A 21,570-nucleotide genomic window follows, 5' to 3' on the forward strand; every position below is an offset into this window, starting at 1 on the left:
CTCTACTCTACTCTACTCTACTCTACCCTACTCTACTCTACTCTACTCTACTCTACTCTACTCTACCCTACTCTACTCTACTCTACCCTACTCTACTCTACTCTACTCTACTCTACTCTACTCTACTCTACTCTACTCTACTCTACTCTACTCTACCCTACTCTACCCTACTCTACTCTACTCTACTCTACTCTACTCTACTCTACTCTACTCTACTCTACTCTACTCTACCCTACTCTACTCTACTCTACTCTACTCTACTCTACTCTACTCTACTCTGCTCTGCTCTGCTCTACTCTACTCTACCCTACTCTACCCTACTCTACTCTACTCTACTCTACTCTACTCTACTCTACCCTACTCTACTCTACTCTACTCTACTCTACTCTACTCTACTCTACTCTACTCTACCCTACTCTACTCTACTCTACTTTGCTGTACTCTACTCTACTCTACTCTACTCTACTGTGCTCTGGTCTGCTCTACTCTACTCTACTCTACTCTACTCTACTCTACTTTGCTGTACTCTACTCTACTCTACTCTACTCTACTCTGCTCTGGTCTGCTCTACCCTACTCTACTCTACTCTACTTTGCTGTACTCTACTCTACTCTAATCTAATCTACTCTACTCTAATCTACTCTACTCTACTCTACTCTACTCTACTGCACTCTACTTTACTGCACTCTACATTACTCTAATCTAATCTACTCTACTCTAATCTACAGCACTCTACTCTACTCTACTGCACTCTACTCTACTGCACTCTACTCTACTGCACTCTACTCTACTGCACTCTACTCTACTGCACTCTACTCTACTGCACTCTACTTTACTCTACTCTACTCTAATCTACTCTACTGTACTGCACTCTACTCTACTGTACTGTACTCTACTGCACTCTACTCTACTGCACTCTACTGTACTGTACTGTACTCTACTCTACTCTACTGCACTCTACTCTGCTCTACTCTACTGCACTCTACTCTACTGCATTCTACTTTACTCTACTTTACTCTACTCTACTTTGCTGTTCTCTACTCTACTCTACTCTAATCTAATCTACAGCACTCTACTCTACTCTACTCTACAGCACTCTACTCTACTCTACTCTACTCTACTGCACTCCACTCTACTCTAATCTAATCTACTCTACTCTAATCTACTCTACTCTACTCTACTGTACTGCACTTTACTCTTCTCTACTCTACTCTACTGCACTCTGCTCTATTCTACTCTACTATACTCTACTATACTCTACTCTACTGCACTCTACTCTACTCTACTCTACTGCATTCTACTCTACTCTACTTTACTCTACTCTACTTTGCTGTACTCTACTCTACTCTACTCTACTTTGCTGTACTCTACTCTACTCTACTCTACTCTACTCTGCTCTGGTCTGCTCTACCCTACTCTACTCTACTCTACTTTGCTGTACTCTACTCTACTCTAATCTAATCTACTCTACTCTAATCTACAGCACTCTACTCTACTCTACTGCACTCTACTCTACTGCACTCTACTCTACTGCACTCTACTCTACTGCACTCTACTCTACTGCACTCTACTTTACTCTACTCTACTCTAATCTACTCTACTGTACTGCACTCTACTCTACTGTACTGTACTCTACTGTACTGTACTCTACTGCACTCTACTCTACTGCACTCTACTGTACTGTACTGTACTGTACTCTACTCTACTGCACTCTACTCTGCTCTACTCTACTGCACTCTACTCTACTGCATTCTACTTTACTCTACTTTACTCTACTCTACTTTGCTGTTCTCTACTCTACTCTACTCTAATCTAATCTACAGCACTCTACTCTACTCTACTCTACAGCACTCTACTCTACTCTACTCTACTGCACTCCACTCTACTCTAATCTAATCTACTCTACTCTAATCTACTCTACTCTACTCTACTGTACTGCACTTTACTCTTCTCTACTCTACTCTACTGCACTCTGCTCTATTCTACTCTACTATACTCTACTATACTCTACTCTACTGCACTCTACTCTACTCTACTCTACTGCATTCTACTCTACTCTACTTTACTCTACTCTACTTTGCTGTACTCTACTCTACTCTACTCTACTTTGCTGTACTCTACTCTACTCTACTCTACTCTACTCTACTCTACTCTACTGCACTCTACTTTACTGCACTCTACATTACTCTAATCTAATCTACTCTAATCTAATCTACTCTACTCTAATCTACTCTACTCTACTCTACTCTACTCTACTCTACTCTACTGCACTCTACTTTACTGCACTCTACATTACTCTAATCTAATCTACTCTACTCTAATCTACAGCACTCTACTCTACTCTACTGCACTCTACTCTACTGCACTCTACTCTACTGCACTCTACTCTACTGCACTCTACTCTACTGCACTCTACTCTACTGCACTCTACTCTACTGCACTCTACTTTACTCTACTCTACTCTAATCTACTCTACTGTACTGCACTCTACTCTACTGTACTGTACTCTACTGTACTGTACTCTACTGCACTCTACTCTACTGCACTCTACTGTACTGTACTGTACTCTACTCTACTCTACTGCACTCTACTCTGCTCTACTCTACTGCACTCTACTCTACTGCATTCTACTTTACTCTACTTTACTCTACTCTACTTTGCTGTTCTCTACTCTACTCTACTCTAATCTAATCTACAGCACTCTACTCTACTCTACTCTACTGCACTCCACTCTACTCTAATCTAATCTACTCTACTCTAATCTACTCTACTCTACTGTACTGCACTTTACTCTTCTCTACTCTACTCTACTGCACTCTGCTCTATTCTACTCTACTATACTCTACTATACTCTACTCTACTGCACTCTACTCTACTCTACTCTACTCTACTGCATTCTACTCTACTCTACTTTACTCTACTCTACTTTGCTGTACTCTACTCTACTCTACTCTACTTTGCTCTACTCTACTCTAATCTACAGCACTCTACTCTACTCTACTGCACTCTACTCTAATCTAATCTACTCTACACTAATCTACTCTACACTACTGCACTCTACTCTAATCTACTCTACTCTACTGCATTCTACTCTACTCTACTCTATTGCACTCTACTCTACTCTACTTTACTCTACTCTACTCTACTCTACTTTGCTCTACTCTACTTTACTCTACTTTGCTCTACTCTACTCTACTCTACTCTACTCTACTCTACTGCACTCTACTCTACTCTACTCAACTCTACTGCACTCTACCCTACTCTACTTTACTCTACTCTGCTCTACTCTACTCTAACTTACTCTTCTCTTCTCTACTCAAATCGACTCGACTCGACTCAAGTCGACGCCACGCCCCTCCACTTCCTCTGCCTAGTTGTAATACTTAATTCAGCCGAGCATTCACACAGGAATCCATGTGACTGTTTCACTATATTCAACGCCTCCTTCAATTTTGAGTTGAAGTTTCTTGTTTTTCAACAGATCGCCTCCTTGAATCCAAACGACGACTCATACCTCCTGGCGATTCCCTCCCGTGAACAGCTTCGTAGTTTGTTGTCGTACATGTTGGATGAAGATGAATTCTTGTCACCGTACGGTATCCGTTCTATGTCACGTTACCATGAAAAGCACCCCTACGAACTGGACATCGACGGTATCAAATACAAAGTGGATTATGTTCCAGGCGAGTCCAACACACACATGTTTGGCGGCAACAGTAACTGGAGGGGACCGATCTGGTATTGTGGTAAGTATCACGTAACATGTAGACTGGGACTCTTAAAGACGATCGAACAGAAGCGTCACAACGTAAAATCCAAAACGGCGCCGAGCAGAACATTCAAAAGACTCTATCTTTCTGCAAATAAAATCTCTTCTGGCGTACGATGGATTCAACTTTTCAGAAATGAGTGAAGGCTTCTTGTTAATTCACACCTGAATAGTGTTTCTTCTCCAAAAGCGACAAAACTAAACTAACTATTGCATTTTCCTCGCAGTCAACTATCTGATTGTTGAGGCACTCAAACGCTATGACTACTTCTATGGAACCAGTTTCATGGTCGAATGTCCAACCGGTTCTGGAAATCTGATGCGTCTCCGAGATGTGTCCATGGAACTTTCCCGTCGTTTGGTCTCTGTGTTTCTCCCAGACGAACTTGGCCACAGGCCCTGTCACGGAGTTGAGGAGCGATATGCAACAGACGAGGACTGGAACCAACTGGTGCTGTTCTACGAGTATTTTGAGGCGGAAACCGGAAGAGGATGTGGGGCCAGGTGAGTAAACTGCTACTGCATTGGCATTGGCTAACTTGAGAACATTAGCCTAATAATGATGATTTTTTTGTTGGGGCGGGGGGGGTTGGGGGGCGGGAAGCAGCTCTTGTAAGGTCTCACATGAATTGCTTGATACCCTTTGAGAGGACAATAGAACAAACAACAGAAACACTGCCCCTAGCCCCAAAATAATAACAGCTGCTATTACAAGATTAGGAGAGCTGATTTACTTCATTTGTTTTTTTTCTTTTTTTTTTTTGAAGTCTTGAATGGGTTTCTGATTTATTTCATTTCTCTCTTTTCAGTCATCAAACTGGTTGGACAGCTCTTGTGTCTTCGCTCTTCGATAAAATCGCCGTCGACAGAAACAGAAGCACCGTTATCGAGAATTTGACAAAGCATTGACGAGCTTAAACAAAGCAAACCACAGCTAGGAAGGACAGTGAATCAGGGAAAGATACCTTAATATAAAATAATGGCCAGTTCCATCTATCAGGCGAGTCCGCGGGGAATAACGGTAGTTGCATTTATCATCTTGGACAGGATATTTGTTTTCATGAATACAACTGCTATGATTCCCTGCGGGAACGTCTCGTAGCGGGAATTGCCCATTGTTAATGTATAGTACAGGTTAATATGAAAAGCGACCGAATGTGAAAGTTTAAGTTTATTTTTATAAAGCAATCGCTAAGTTCAATAGATTTGGATAACTGAGGATTGTATGGCTTGTGTCAGCTTAAGCCTCAGGTCAGGCTAGCTTTAAAAGCCTTTCGCTTCCTCCCAACTTGCTTCTCGTGTTATTTGAAAAAGTGGCATTTTTGTACAGTCTGCATGCGCAAGTAAAGATGGAAGTTAAAAGAAATTTTTTCAAAAGTATTATATCTTCCAGTAATATAGATAGTCCGATCGAAAAAGTAACCAAAATTTGAACAACGAAATTAAAGAAAATAAAGTAATGCAAAACGAAATGGCAATTTAAACAAAACATACTTTTTTTACAAAAGCTTTTAAGCTTCGTTATTTTGAAGTATTCTTTTGTCGATGTTATTATGTTTTATCATGCTTACGTCTTCCCGACCATGCTGGGGAAGATATAATGATATTCTTATCTCTCTTTGATGTAAACTACATGGAACACCTCATATCAGAGAAATCTCTCCTTTAGATTTGTAGACGCTGGCGTCACGCCAAATAGTCTGCGCATGCTTAGTGTCAGTCTCGTACCCAGCCGTAATAGTTAAATAGATATTTCAGTGTAAACATAAAGAATAACTAAAGCTGGTCTTCAGCGACTTCAGCTATAGGAAACGTGTATTCGACAGATAAAGCTTTTTGAATCGTTTTGATATTACTCTACTCTTAGTAATTAGGTCCAGGCCACTACATAAGTTTATATTGTTTCAGATAGATAAAAGATCTTTTCGTCATGTTCTTGCCGGACAAAATTGATTCTGCAAGTCACGCTTACCTTTTTAAATGTTGTGGCATTGACCTTTAAGGCGTAAATAATATCTTGAAATGATTCAATTGAATAAAATTCAGCATATACGTGCGACACTATTTTTGTTTCGGGGTATTATACAGTAGAATTGTTCACATAGATAGTGTGCAGACAATACTCGCGCCTTTTGTGTCAGCGCTTCCATATGGTAACTCATATTCATGATATTTTCACCTAACGAAACAAGCATTTGGAAGAGGAAGAAAAATGAAAACGTTTCCTTCTTCTGAAGACTATATTGTTTGTAATCTTTGCCCGAGAAGATGCAGAAGATATAACGAAAGGTCTCAAGCAAGGACTTGTTTGTAATGAGACCCAGCTGAAGGTGAGCACTTCTTTCGGCCAAATGTTCCTTTTTTATTTCTAAATTATGAGAGTATAAAGATGTTACTAATTCGGATTAACACACGCGCTTTCTCGGTTCGCCTTCAGTTGAGTATGGCCTCACTGACTTGAAACTCCACCGCAAGACAGTTAATTGTAATGACATAGAGAGTTTCACCACAGTCACCATGCATACTGGTGTTTTCCTGAACAACAGGAAAATTTTCCATGAAAGAACTCATTTCCCAATATTGCGAAATGCCATTATTTGTAAACATCAAAATGGCCACTGCCCTGTCGTGTGAAAGCACTTTATACAAGGCACGAGGAACTCGATTGGAAAAAAAGAGTCCTGCCTACCTCTGCGCTGAATGTAGATTCAAAGTTGTCTTGTACGTTATATGAAAAGTTTTCTCGTTGGAAACTGGATGGCAGGCCTTGCGGACGGTCAGCGTAAAACGCAGACTGTGTTTTTAATTATATATCGAGTTATTTCCATTATGGAGCGCTGACCGTAAACAGAATTATTTAAGTTAATCGCAGTAAACGTCTGCACTCCGGTTAGACTGAATGTCATTCAGATTAGCTTGAAAAATATAACGCTCCGGTTAGCCTATTTATACGGTAAGCTCTCAATGATGAGACGATAACACGATTCAGTTAAAAAGTCTGCAGTCTGCAGTTTCCCTCAGTCTGCATTTGAACCCTGGTTCGCAGTCTGCGTTTTACACTGACCACTTTGCGGCCAACGGTATTACCTTTCGCACTGGACAATCCAAGGACGGAAGCGACATAAATACTATAAACAACCACCCCACCAAAAAACATGAACAAGATGTTTTCTTAGTAATCAAAATATCTCCCGTAGGGAATTGCAAGGGAAGGATTTTTCACCTCCTACACAGAAGTTGTGAGACCTCTATTAGTATAAATTTACTGACGTTCTATCACGAATGTCGGTCTTACTAGTTACGCTACACATTATCTCTACCGTTGTAGAGAGTGAGTAGCGTGACGTTGCGCGGTTGTTAACAAACTGGTTGCCGCTTCTTGGCGTTTTCGAAGTCTCTGTGAAGAGGATTTAGATAACGTTTTGGACGACTAGCATATTTATACTAAAACAATTAGATTATTCGCTCTGGATTTCTATGCATGATAGTTGAGTCGGGCGCAACTATCACACGTTATAGTTCACCACTAAATTTTCTCCGATTCTTATTGGTTTAAATTGATCACGTGACGCGATAGTGATCATCCGCGGAGAGACACTATCAGCCCATAGTGCCCGTCCGAGAAAAATACCCGGATGGATAGTACTCGTCCGTGAAAATATTTCTGTAAACAAGCGGGCTTATAGAAAATAAACAATTGAATTTGTATTAAGAGGATTTTTGTTTGTTTTCTTTTTCATATTTTACATTCCGCTTTCACGGCTTTCATCCAAAAAAGTTGAAAGTAATTCATATGATTTTTGAACTGGCGCACGGAAGAAAATTTAGTGGTAAACAATAAAAACAATAGAGTGTTAATGTCTCGGAACTATCGGTCTGATAGTTGCCCCTTGGAAATTTGATGTTCTTAAAACTAGCATATTTGCCATCGAAGCTTCGCTTCTCGGGCAAATATTTGTTTTAAAAACATCAAATTTCCACGGGGCAACTATCAGCCGATAGTTCCTCGACAGAAACACTCTATTTTTTAAATAGAAATCTCGAGCTCATAATCTAATTGTTTAATAGAAACATGATTTTAAACTAATCAGCGCGCGTATTTTCTTTGGACTATTTTCTAATAATTTATACTTGAAGATTTTTTTGATCGAACAGTCTATGTTTAAACAAAGCTTTTAATTGATCAACATATTATATCTCTTTACATTATCACTACATTGTCAAATAGAAAGTAATGAGAATTGAAGGAAATCATTACTGAGATGTGTCGATGCAACATCAACGTCACTTAGCTTCCTGTGCGCTTTTTTCGCTTTTTCTTCGTAAACGATCCTATTTTGATTATATATGTTCAGCAGTGTCTGGTCAGCGGCAATCTCCGGTTCAGGTCTGACCAACAGAGCGAACAAGGCACTTAGTACCTCTTGAACACAGCGAGTTGGTAACCAGGTCTCCTCGGACAGGAATCCCAGGCACACGTGACCAGTTGCCGGGCAAACGTTCAGGTGATAAATGGGAGACAAGAAGCGAACCTGGTACAAAAGAGGACCGATAATGAGTCTCGCGACACAAGCTGGTAAGTACATAAGTTATTTCTCTTGATGCCTCGCACCTACACACGGGTCTGAATCGTTGAATTACAGTTGAACGTCTCTAAAGAGACTGAACCTGAGACAGAACTAGCTGGCCGTTGAAGAGAAGTTTCAATAAGAATCAATTGAATGGATAGACGAACAGTTCAGACAAAATGTCCCGGCCGTACTGTGAGCAGGTGGCGGCCGCGTGTGACCAAGTGATTGGTTTGGGAATCGTATCTTCCTGATTGTCTCCTGTACGCAGACGTTCTTTGGATCGTCACGCACGCGTAACGAGCCCAAAAAAATATATGCTCAGGACTTCTCGTTCCCAATGCTACTCGTTTTAAAATTCCGTTATGAGTAGACCACATGACAAAAAGGAAACGCAGAGCGCGGGGGACGAGAATGAGACTCAGGTGGCCATTGACTGAGTGGGTGGCAATTGCAATCACAGAGTGCGGTACTGAAGAAAACCACACCAGTTCTGGATCAGGCACTTAATTGAAACTCACTCTATCCAAAAAGTTTTCACCCTGCCGACAGAAGTGTAGCAGCTCTCGTAAGCTTGTCGTTGTTTTGCTTGTTAGCAGCTGTTATTGTTTTGGGGCTAGGGGCATTGTTTCTAGATCTGTTGTTTGTTCTATTGTCCTATCAAAGGCTATCAAGGAATTCATGTGAGACCTTACGACAGCTGCTCCTCGACCCTTCTCCGACGATAACACATTATGTATCACAAAGTATTTCTAAATCATGCACCACAGAGGTGCACCAACATGGCGTTTCCATACCGGGCTCTGTAAATTTCTGCGAAACATTTCGACAAATATGCGCAGTCTGGGAAAACACGCAAACCTAAAACTTGCAGAAGTGTCTTCTCTATCTATATCCTATAAGATCACAAGTTCTTGACTTTATCCACTGAGTGGTTTTCGATTTATATTTTTAATGCGTGACAGTGAAAATGACAGACGCGACAAGAAAGTGTCCCAAACTGTTCTGATGTTTGTTGCGGATGACCCTAACCCTAAAGGTAATATATCAGATATTTTTTCGTGATAAATAACCCAAGGACTGATTCTTTCCTCCAAGTTTTATTCAGAGAAACATTTGCATTCTAATTCTTGTATCAGTCCACAAATAATACACGTTTAAGCTACGAGGAAATAGCTGACCTGCCAAAGGCGACAAGGAAAGGTTCCTAAATCCATGAAATCCGAAAGCAACGAGGGTTGTGACTTTCACCGAACTTAAATGTAGATGTAGATGTAGATGTAGATGTAGATGTAGATGTAGATGTAGATGTAGATGTAGATGTAGATGTAGATGTAGATGTAGATGTAGATGTAGATGTAGATGTAGATGTAGAACAACTTAAAGTCATGTCAACTAGGTTTGAAAAACGCTGCAACCCGCGGTTCCTCATATACAGCAGAAGCGGTTAGGAATCTTGTGTGACCGAGTCTGAAGAAAAACTGGGAACTAAGATAGTCACAGTCCCAGTCCCAAACCACGCGCGATCATTTAATTCTGTTTTCTCTTTCTTTCTTGCTTTCTCCTTTTTTTTTTTTCTTTTTTTTTCTTTCTTTTTTGTTTCCTTTTATCCTCCTAGGAAAAGGATCAACTGTTTCGTGTTTTTACGTCTAAAGAAAATGATCGTTTGAATTGAATGAGATGGTTGCAAGGTGGAGTTCTAATAACAACAATTTCAACAGACAAAGCTTATTCGCAGTTTGAAAAAAAAAACCACACTCTCTCAGGGAAATTGGGTGGATGTTCAAAATGTCTGTAAAGGACATCTTTTTCCCTGATAGAAATACACATCTGCTTAATTAGAATACAGCTTATAAAGAGAGCGGAATTTTTTTTTTTTTTTTTTTTTGAAAGAAAACTGATTTCTCTAGTTGACGTGAACTTTGTGGCAAAGGCTTCGCGTGTTTTGTGGTTTTTGCGCCCATTGTATAGTATTCAGTACACACTCATGCTTATTCTCAAAGTTTTCTAAGAGCTAGAAATCCTTGTAAAAGGAGAGATAATCGAAGGAAATGATATTGCGCTCACTGATTTGAGCATTTCAACTCGTGTTGTAGAGCAGGTTAGCTCGAAACAGCGACTGAATTGAGCCGAATCGTTGCGTGAGGAGTCGAAAGTGATACTCAATTGGCAATCTTCTCGTTGGAAGAATTTCGAAAGCGCAGCTTCCATTGAAACTGCATTTATGCTTTAAGTCAACACGGGATTTTTCCTGTCATATCCGCACAAAAGGTTAAAGTGGTACTATGATCGAATTTTGACCCCTTGATTTTTTTCGGTGTATTACATAGAATGGCATGAAAGAATAAAAACGCTATTTACCGTTTGCAAATATCTGCATTAGTTCCGGAGATATTTAAGGTTGAGAAATGTGTAAAACTTGTAAATGAGATAACTGATGACGTAATATACTCAACCCAATATTATATCAAGTATATAAATAGAGCTATTTTGGTCCATTTGCAGCACAGACCAATGAAACTTGGTAGGCTAATAGTTCTACAAGCAACACACCTACATCCATAAAAAAATTCTCTTCCCATGGCAATTCACTCTTTTCCAGTCCCCACCTACTACAATATTTTAGTGATTTTCAGCTAAAAAAAATTAAACAAGGCCATGAACCCGACCTAACATATTCATATGCTTGCTGGATCATGCCAGGAGCCATAATCGGGGACCGATTATGGCTCCTGATCATGCATATAAGGCACCATTAGCAAATATCAAAATGGACTGCCAAAGGTGGCCAGAAAAGCCATTGATATTGGGGAGGTCTGGAACCCAGTATCTTGCCATGGTAACAAAACTGTCAAGCTAGTATTGTGCAGCACATGTAGAAAAATGATACTGCAAAGAATCAAACATTTGTGATACAAATTGGCTGAGATGTCTTTCTTCATTATACTTAATGAAAATTTTGTTTAGTGCATTACGTCATTACTTGGTAATTTGCATATTTCAAAAACTTGAATCTCTCTGGAGCGAAAAGAGATATTTGAAAATAGTAAACAGCATTTTTCTTCTCACACAGACTGCTTGTTTATGTTTTAAAATGGCTTAGATAGGAAAGATGCGATTTTCGTCATAGTACCACTTTAGTAAATGCCATAATCCAGGTCGTGTATATCACCCAGGGAACATTAGATTTACTCTATTCAACAACACTCGCTTTATAATGACAAGGAGTTTGCGTGCTCTACAAAAAGCAACGAACACATGTTGAATAGCTATCTGTGGTTCTCAAAACAAATTCCGATCAAACGAAGTTAAAGAGAGTCCTTTTCATCAAGGACAGAAAATTATCAACTCGCCAGACAAACGCAGAAAGATTTCAATTATTTTTCAACGAGTTTTCAATGCGCTTCTGTTGACGTGGGAACATCGAAGGCCCAACACACAAGTTAGAAAATTGCTTTATTAACTTCTAAAGAATGGCGGCGGGCAACCATTTTTTGTATCCTTCTGGTAAACAAAGAGTCCACTACGTAAATAAACGCTTCTCTGAGCTTCATTTAAGACCCTCGCTCCAGCAGTAACAAAATAGAATCACCATGCGTCAACTTCGACATATTCGCACTGATCTCTTTGGTTGCTCTTTTTATGAAGAGATTGACTGGAAGAAAGGAGTTCAGTGTTATGGCATCGTCCGCGCACAGGATTACTGATTTTTCCACGGTTTTCTTTTGTATGGTCAACAGATACATGCCGACTTTTTAAAGCCATAAATGACATCGTGATTTGTGTATTTTATTAGATCAGGAAATGCTAAAGTTGATATTTACAAATACTTTTAAAACATTTTTTCCCGCACCGCTCACGCTTACAAGATCAGTTATGTTCAAACGACAGCTTAATTTACTAGCACACCAAAAAAAAGCAGTGTATCGTGATCAAGAAAAAGCTGATAAACGCGTTACAACGTCAAGCTAAAAATTTATTAAAACTTTCTTTCCTTCACGACTGTGATGTGGATTCACGGTTTGTGGCATGATGTGAATAAAGTGTCTAAATTATTTGCGTTTAAAGATAAAGACAAAGTGTAGATAAAGAAAACTGTTCTTTTCTCCTCTTTCGCTCATTATTTTGACTGATAATTTCTTATCTGGTTTTAAAATGTAGCTTTGCTTTCCCAAATTTCCCAGCGTCTCCATAAACTTCCGTCAAATTAACACTATCAAGCCTTAAGTTACACAAGTATCTGTTTTCCCGTCTCTAATTAGTTACAATAAATGATCTCACAAACGGTAAAGTTACGATTTTTGTTCCTCTTTCATTTCAATGTATCGAATTGTTCAATTAGTTTGAGTCTTTTCTCTTTCATTTGTGGCTGTTTCTTTGTTGTTTTTCCCGATAGCTGCGTCGTTTTTCTCTGCTATTTTACTCGTAGTCGAGCTATCAGGCTTGTCATTTTTCGCTACAATCTTTTTCCACCTCATCCTTCTGTTCTGGAACCAGGTTTTCACCTGCGCTTCGTTTAAGCCCAGGATATGCGATAATTTGGCGCGGTCTGTGGAGTCCAAATATCTACGCTCTGAAAAGGTTTTCTCCATAACACGCAACTGAAGATCCGTGAAAATTGTGCGCGACTTGCAACATCTTTTCCCGCTTGGGGTGCGAAGAGCTGGCTTTACACGGGAGTGCACGGGAAGAGGATGATGTATAATATCCGAGCTGGAGGGAGGGTCTACAATAAAAAAAGCAGGGAAAAATTAAGTTCATTGATATACGAAGAAAATCTTTTCAAACCGTTTTGTGTGTAGATTTGGAAGCCACTAACAGCTAAGAACCCATTTAAAGGCTTATTTAAATATTTCAACTATTTAAGTAAGGTTTTTAATGGTTCCTATCAGAGTAAAGTTCAGTTTATGATCTTTTCTTTTACATTCATGATCGCCAGTACATTTCGATTACTATCGCAATTCTTTCTTCATTTGGCAAAGCGGATTTCTAATGTTACAAGGTTCAAAAAAGCGAAAAGTTTTAAAATGTGAGAAATCTTTTAACCGGGATGACTGTGATCTCCTTTAGACAAGGAAATTAAATCTTTTATGCAAAGTTCTCTTTTATTATCGTGATATTTTAGTGATTTATGCCGATGACGACGTTACAATGAGAAACCGTTTTTCATTTGTCTCGAATTCTGCGGAACTAAATCATATCTGCGCTGACCAAATTGAGTCACCATTTTCGATTTCATGCTGAGCCAAAATTAGTGTTGACACGATTCACACGCGCTAAATATGGCTTAGGTATTAGGAAGTTAACAAGATGTCGCGGGATAATCAGGCAGCGGCAGTTTAATAGACGATTAATACGTAGTTTTATTATCCAACTGCAGCGAATACTGTCCAAATAACAATAAAAATATACAGCGATATTGTACAGTGGAAAACCTGTTTGCCGTATTTGTACAGTAGAAAACCTGTTTGCCGTACAGGTCGGCGCGCGCACTCAAAGCTGTGACACTCTCCCTCTTTCATTGATACAGCAGTTGGATAACAAATCTCTTATTAGATGTGTTGGTGTGTAGTATCGCTGTATATTTTTACTCGTTGTTTGTATTTTGACTCGCCCTACGGGCTCGTCAAAATACGGCACAACTCGTAAAAATATACAGCGATACTACACATCAAAACATCTAATAAGATATATTTACTGCGCGCTCTGCAGCTCTCGTGACAAGATCGAAATTTAACGAGCTCTTGATAAACCACAAATAAACTGAAGTCCGATCGCAAACGACTCTTAAGTCGTTACGGAGTTAACACTTAAGAAAAACATTAAAGTGCTAACCTGTCTGTCAAAGAGATGTAGAAAACTACTAACGAATCGAACGTGAACTTACCAGGAATGCTAAGCTTGCTCGTGGAGGTAGGCAGCAGCGTTCTTGGGTCTGTTGTGTAGTTGAATGGCAGTTGAGGGCCCCCGCTCGAGGTGAATGTCTCTTGTTGGGTGTACGGACCAGTTTGTTTGGCCATAAACCACGGCTGTGACGGGTTATAAATCCTGCCCTCCTCCGTCAGAAAATGAGAAGTGTAATGCGGAGGAGGCGACAGTAACAGTGGATTGTTCTGCATGTATTGAGGATTTCTACCTGGGAAGTAAGGGATACTTTAGTGATTTTAGCTCATGACAACGTTATAAGATTTCGAACGTTTTTATTTGTCTCCAATTTTGCGGAACTAAATCATATCTGCGCTGACCAAATTGAGTCGCCATTTTCGATTTCATGCTGAGCCAAAATTAGTGTTGACACGATTCACACGCGCTAAATATGGCTAAATACTTGGCTTAGGTATTAGGAAGTTAACAAGATGTCGCGGGATAATCATAGCAGCAGTTTAATAGACGATTAATACGTAGTTTTACTGCGCGCTCTCGTGACAAGATCGAAGTTTAACGAGCTCTTGATAAACCACAAATAAACTGAAGTTCGATTGCAAACGACTCTTAAGTCGTTACGGAGTTAGCACTTGAGAAAAGCATTAAGGTAAAGAGTGCGGCTAGGTGAGAGTCCGGCCGGGTCCTCTTGATACACAGTCCAGCGGACTAGCAAAACAATGGGCGCACTGACCATAAAACAAGTGTTTCCTAAAATTAAATAAAAACACTAGAAAGTTCTTTTATCTGAAGGATACGGTAAATATACTTGAACTTTGAACCACCCTCCTGAGGAAACAAAACAACGACAAAAATTATCGAAGAACTACGTGTGAAGGTAGTGAGAATCAAGGCACTGATCACCTTTGTAGCGTGATTCTTCTGATCCCGGCACCACAGCTTCCCATACTTGAAGGCTGTCCGATGGAAGAGTCACTACAATCCCATGAGGTTTTAGGGACTGCAGTCGTTTTAGCCCTTTCTGTGCTCTGAATTTGATTTTAAAAAAAGAAACCGGTTAACATATTGTTAACTAGACGTCAAGAAAGGTGGCTCCGAGCGTTTTGTCCTCAACATAGCGTACACCCTAATTGAATTTCTCGATCCTCTAAAGGTCTGTCACGCAACACAAAGCTGTCACTTGTCCGTCGTCACAGCACAGCCCAGCCATTTTCTTTCAAAATTATTAATCGATTTATGTGAAGCTGATCGACCTTGTCAGTAAATATTTTCGCTCTGTTGAAGCATGAAAACATGATTTATTCTCGAGCTAGTAACTCAAAAGAGCTTTAAAGTCTCCACAGTAGTGGCTACGATGCGCATGCGTACGTGTCACAAAAACTTACTAGCAAGAAACTGAAACACGACCGAACACGATGGCGGCCCCGCGGAGAATTCTACAAAGAAATGCTTGCGATTAGTAAACAAGCCTAGGAAATCTTTGTCATTGCAGTAGAGTTCTTACTCATCCAGGATACTTCAAAATCGCTACTCTAAAACAAAACCGGTCAATAGATAAAGTCCAGCATCTGGGAAATAAAGAAGGTAAATATACAAAGACTCTCGCCAAAATTCTGGTCACAGCAATTTTTCTTATGCGAGATATGCGGAGAAATTTTTTACCCAAATTTAAAGAGATTTGTATGGAGAAGCCATGCTCGTGCCCATCCGTATGGGCATCAACATGGCGGCCGGAAACCAACAGAAACATCTGTCACTGAGTTTTGCTCCAAAAGCGTGAATTTATCCCTCGAGAAACTCTAAAACATTAAAATAATACTTTTTCTAAGACATGAACTGTTCAGATAGCCAAGTCCCCCAAAATAAGTCACTTTTTCAACCATCATGACAGCTCTCTAGGCCGTCATGTAAATGCCGCGTCACGCAAAAGCTTAGAAATTCAAGCGTAGTGTATCACAAAACCAAGAACCCATTCGGAGCGAAAATTTGTATTCAGCTGCTCTTATACATCATTAAAGTAAAATCTCACGAAGATCAACAGTTTTGTTGTTTGAATTTTAGTGACGTCATGTCAAAACCAGCTATTCAAGTACTTACGATTTTCTTACCTTGGAATAAAATCTCTTTTCAAACTCATTGTTTATATCCGTAAGTCTTGATTTGTTTTTGAATTTCAAGACAACCAACTTTTAGACTGCTGGCAGTCTGTTTGTTCTCTCGAAATTCAGCAGGGGTTATGAGGCGAGAAGCTTCAAACACTCGCTTAAGTGCAGTGTAAGTGACCCTCAGTGAAAAAACCGTCTGTCAGCAGTCTAACCAACTTTTAACAACGTCAGCTGGCCAAGGGAATTGTCCCAGGGAAAATACCCAAGGGAAATCCCCTTCAACGTTGAAGCGGAAGTCACGCAAACGGCCCCGAGCATATTTTCTCAGAAAAGACTTCTTCAACGCGCGAAATCTGCAAATGTATACCAATGTTGGAAACTGGGGAACGAACAGAAACTGCTTTCAGCCCATATGAACCCTTCAATAGTAGATTACCTAATTTCAATTGTTAGATCATCGTGAATGTATTGTGAGAAAACTTCCTGTCTTTGTTCCCTGTTCCCTGAGAAAAATTGCGTCCCTGTGGTGATATTTACATCGCCATTTTTATCTTAAAAAGTTCATGTTTATAGCCTGCGGCGGAATTAATAGTTTCTAAAAATTATCTCAAAAAAGCTTTCCGTTTTAAATAAATAATAATAAAACGATAAGTTCTCTTACAATTCAAAATCTGATCATCGGCATCAATCGTATCAATCGTATCGTATCGTATCGTATAACATGACCTACAGAGCTGGGACTTTTCCCCAGAAATGACGCCACGCATTTAATGAAGCGATGTCCTTATTTTGACCCTAAACCATTTGACCCTAAACCGTTTTATCTGTTTTTTTTCTTAGCTCCAGAATCTCTGACCATGTTTTGTCGCAGCATCTTGGACGCAGGCCGATCGCGATTTCTACATCAGCCAGGACCAACCACCAGTTTATTGCGGCAAAGAATGGGACAACATAGAGGTGAGACGCTTGGCTGTTTTGAAGAGAAGAAATAGAGGAGTTTGAGAAGAAAATCTCCAGGACCTACTTGATCAAGGCTATGGGTGTTCAAGTATGTCCCAAGTGCAACTCGATGGTAGAACGAGGTGACAAAAAGCACATACGAGTAATTTGTCCGTTGTGTACTAAGAAAAGAAAGAAAGTTTACGAATTCTGTTGGCATTGTCTGCGCGGGTGGAAAAGTCTTATAGAGGGAATTGCCCATTGCTAATGTATAGTACAGGTTAATAAGAAAAGCGACCGAATGTGACAATCTAAGTTTTTTTTATAAAACAATTGCTTGGTTCAAAAGATTTGGGTAATTGAAGATTGTATTGCTTGTGTAAGCTTAAGCCTCAGGTCAGGCTAGCTTTAAAAACCTTTCGCTTTCTCCCAAATTGCTTCTCGTGTTATTTGAAAAAGTGATATTTTTGTACACTCTGCATGCCCAAGTAAAGATGGAAGTTAAAAGAAATTTTGTCAAAAATATAATATTTTCCAGTAATGTACGTAGATAGTCGAATCAAAAAAGTAACCAAAATTTGAACAACGAAATTAAAGAAAATGAAGTAATGCAAAACGAAATGGCAATTTAATCAAAACATACTTTTTTACAAAAGCTCTTAAGCTTCATATTTTGAAGTATTTCGCACCGCTTTACAGGCCGTAATTACATCTTTTGTCGATGTTATTATATTAAGCATCATCCTTACGTCTTCCTGACCATGCTGGGAAAGATATAATGATATTCTTATCTCTCTTTGCTGTAAACTACATGGAATACCTCATATCAGAGAAATCTCTCCTTTAGATTTGAAGACGCTGACGTCACGCCAAATAGTCTACGCAAGCTCAGTGTCAGTCTCCTAACCAAGCGTATTAGTTTAATAGATGTTTCAGTGTAAACATAAAGAATAACTAAAGCTGGCCTTCAGCTAGGAAACCACATGGTGTATTGGACAGATAGAGCTTTATGAATCGTTTTAATATTACTCTATTCTTGGGTTTCACGTGACGTCACAAGCTTTGCTCAAATCAGTGTCCGCCATATTAGTGTCCCTCGGGTGTCAAATTTATGCTAACAATAGCCCATTTCTACAATGAAGCTTCTCGAAGCTTCTCTATTACCGCTCTATTATTTCGCCAACTACATGAATATCCAGAAAGAAAAAAAAACGATAAAAGTACCGGGCATCCATCTAAAGGTATCCCAGTGCTCTCTGAGTATGCCAAAAGCTTAGAGAGTCGAGTAAAGGAAAGATATTCGCAAAAGATCTCGGTCATCGGGGTTGACCCCGCAAGCATTACAGCCGAGCAGTTCAGTCCAGAATGCTTGCCTCCTGTGGAAGTCTCGGACTTGCTGAGTTACCTCGTTCTTGAGACCAGCTTCTACACCAACAAGCAGTTCAGGCGTTCAAGAGTCTGGAGGCGTTTAATTAATAAAATGGTGTCGGGATTTGTAACCTCAGTTGTAGGCAAAGTAATCGCTTAATCGCCGGCAAGTATCATTACAATGATACATTATGATGTCGTGAGAGCAAGTGTTCGGCATTCACAGCGTATGACTGATCCTTTAGTGAACATTTGAGTCATTTCCGAAAAAGATGGGACTATTTTGTCAGCCCATTGCTTGGGATGCAGAGCTGGACTGACTGAGTCATGCTCACATATCGCGAGTGTTTTATTTTATTTAGAGGCAACTACACGAATTCATGGCAAGCTCGCTTGCACACAGGTAAAATGCTCATGGATTTTGCCGACATATGTCAATGAAGTGCCGGATGCGAGGGCTAAGGACCGATTTTTCATCGGCTAACAAGCTCAAAGAAAAGTTTGACCAGAAAATTGAGGATCTACAACAGCCGCAAGCCTCGAACCATGCAGCACTGCATCAGCCAGGCCTCAGCGCATGCAGCGCGCATCGGCGCCTTAGAAAGAGGAAATGGATCAGCTTTATGCCAAACTCAACCAGTGAAAAATTAAAGCAGTAGCTTTAAGTTTAATTGATCCTATTGCTGACCAATTTATCGACCAAAGCCGCTCTGTTCCGATAGTTTCAGAGCGAAGCGTTTGCTACAAACTCGTTCACTTTCTAGCGCTTTCTTGTTTGTAGCGTCGCCGCGACTCACCGCAGAAATCCACTCGTTTCTCCTCCTAGTAGTGAGTTCCTCCTGTTCTTCCCCTTGATTTGTAATAATCTTAGTATACGAAAAAACCCTAAGCCTTTATGATTTCCACTTTTGCTCGAACAGCCAATAACAACGCATTAAACCATCCCTTCTTTCTCACATTAACGCTTCTTTGGAGACGGTTTGTTTACGCTTGAGGGACACCAAGATGGCGGATAGTAACCGTTGCTAAGCTATTGGTCACGTGGGTGAAACCCAAGAATTCTTAGTAATTAGGTCCATACCATAGACTGTTCAAAGTCCCCTATTTTTCCGTGAGATCGTAGATGTCGATCGTTGAGTTCGACGGGCCGCCATCTTGGTCTCTTGATGCGAGCAAAACTGGGGAGAGAACAAAATGCCCGTGGGTAGGGGTGCTGGAGGGCACGGCGGGCGGAAAAACCCGCCCCTTCTCCCCCACGCTATTAACCCCACCGCCACTTCCCACGGGCATTTTGTACTCTCCCCAGTTTCGCTCGCATCAGGAGACCAAGATGGCGGCCCGTCGAACTCAACGATCGACATCTACGATCTCACGGAAAAATAGGGGACTTTGAACAGTCTATCCATACCACTACATCAGTTCTTCTTGTTTTGATAGCCGGATAAACTGAAGTTCTTGCCGGACGGCAGAATCAGTTGATTCTGCTAGTCAAGTTTACCTTTTTAAATGCTGTGGCATTGACCTTTAAAGCGTAGATAGTATCTTGAAATGATTCAATTGAATAAAATTCAGCATGTACGTGCGAAATTATTTTTGTTTCGGAGTATGAGAGTGTGCGACTGCAATACTCGCGCCTTATGTGCTAGCGCGCCATATGGTAATCCATAGTCATAATATTTTCACCTAACGAGACAAGCATTTGGAAGAGGAAGCAAAATGAAAACGTTTCCTTCTTCTGAAGACTATATTGCTTGTAATCTTTGCTCCGAGAAAATGTAGAAGATATAACCAAAAGTCTCAAGCAAGGAACTGCTTGTAATGAGACCCAGCCGAAGGTGAGCACTTCTCTCGGAAAAATGTTCCTTTTTTTACTTCTAAAATATAAAGATGTTAAAACTGGTTCGGGTTAATTCGGTTCGCCTTCAGTTGAGTATCGCCTCACTGACTTGAAACTCCACTGCAAGACAGTTTTTTGTAATGACATAGAGCGTTTCACCACAGTCACCATACTGGTGTTTTCAAACAACCGAACATTTTTCCACGAAATAACTCATCTCCCAATGTTGGGAAATGCCATTATTTGGAAACACGAAAATGGCCGCTGTGAAAACGCTTTATACAAGGCGCGAGGATCTCGATTGGAAAAAGAGTCCCGCGTACCTCTGCGCTGAATGCAGATTCAAAGTTGTCTTATACGTTATATGAAAGGTTTTCTCGTTGGAAACTGGATGGCAACAGACCTTTGCGGACGGTCAGTGTAAAACGCAGACTGTGTTTTAATTATATATCGTGTCATTTCCATTATCGAACGCTGACCGTAAACAGGATTATTCAGGCTAATCGCAGCAAAAGTCTGCACTCCGAATAGATTGAATATCACTCCGATGAGCCTGAATATCACTCAGGTTAGCCTAATTAATATAACAATCCGGTTAGCCTGTTTACGGTAAGCTCTCGATGATGGAAATGGTAAGTAAACACGATTCCGTTTAAAACTCTGCAGACTGCATTTTCCCCTCAGTCTGCATTTTAACCTCGGTTCTCAGTCTGCGTTTTACATTGACCGCTTTGCGGCCAACGGTATTACCTTTCGCACTGGACAAAACATGGACAGAAACAACATAAATACTATAAACAACGACCACACCTAGAAACACGGACTGGATGTTTTCTTAGTAATCAAAATATCTCCCGTAGGGAATTGTGGGGGAAGGATTTTTCACCTCCTTTAAACAGAAGCTGTGAGACCCCTGTTAGTATAAATTTACTTGCGCTCTATCACGAATGTCGTTCTCATATTACTTTCGCTACTCACTCTCTATTCTGTTGTAGATAGTGAGTAGCGTAGCAGTGTGCGCTTGTTAACAAAATGACGGCTGCTTCTTTGAATTTTTTAAGTGTCTGCGAAGAGAGGATTTAGATAAAGTTTTGAACGACT

The 21,570-nt window shown here is 40.2% G+C and overlaps 2 protein-coding genes and 1 pseudogene across 2 annotated transcripts in view; 2 read left to right on the plus strand and 1 right to left on the minus strand.

The window, feature by feature from the left end:
- Nucleotides 1-6,481, plus strand: part of LOC145462919 (uncharacterized) — a 25,314-nt gene extending 18,833 nt beyond the window's left edge. The window contains exons 12-14 of the mRNA XM_081446590.1: nt 3,482-3,746; nt 3,997-4,273; nt 4,579-6,481. Coding sequence (XP_081302716.1) covers nt 3,482-3,746; nt 3,997-4,273; nt 4,579-4,678 — 642 coding nt within the window. The 3' untranslated portion in view covers nt 4,679-6,481. The remainder of the gene's footprint in view (nt 1-3,481; nt 3,747-3,996; nt 4,274-4,578) is intronic.
- Nucleotides 6,482-11,514: 5,033 nt separating this feature from the next.
- LOC145464468 (homeobox protein DLX-3-like) lies at nt 11,515-17,745 on the minus strand. The gene is made up of 4 exons (XM_081448381.1): nt 16,329-17,745; nt 15,124-15,248; nt 14,225-14,473; nt 11,515-13,063 (listed from the first exon to the last, which is right to left on the minus strand). Exons 1-4 carry the CDS (start codon nt 16,355-16,357, stop codon nt 12,672-12,674), a joined length of 795 nt encoding a protein of 264 aa, XP_081304507.1. The 5' UTR covers nt 16,358-17,745; the 3' UTR covers nt 11,515-12,671.
- Nucleotides 17,746-17,962: 217 nt separating this feature from the next.
- Nucleotides 17,963-21,535, plus strand: LOC145464463 (uncharacterized; annotated as a pseudogene).
- The last annotated feature ends 35 nt before the right edge of the window (nt 21,536-21,570 follow it).

Source organism: Orbicella franksi, chromosome 12 (assembly GCF_964199315.1).
Source record: "Orbicella franksi chromosome 12, jaOrbFran1.1, whole genome shotgun sequence".
Classification (NCBI taxonomy): Eukaryota; Metazoa; Cnidaria; class Anthozoa; order Scleractinia; family Merulinidae; genus Orbicella; species Orbicella franksi.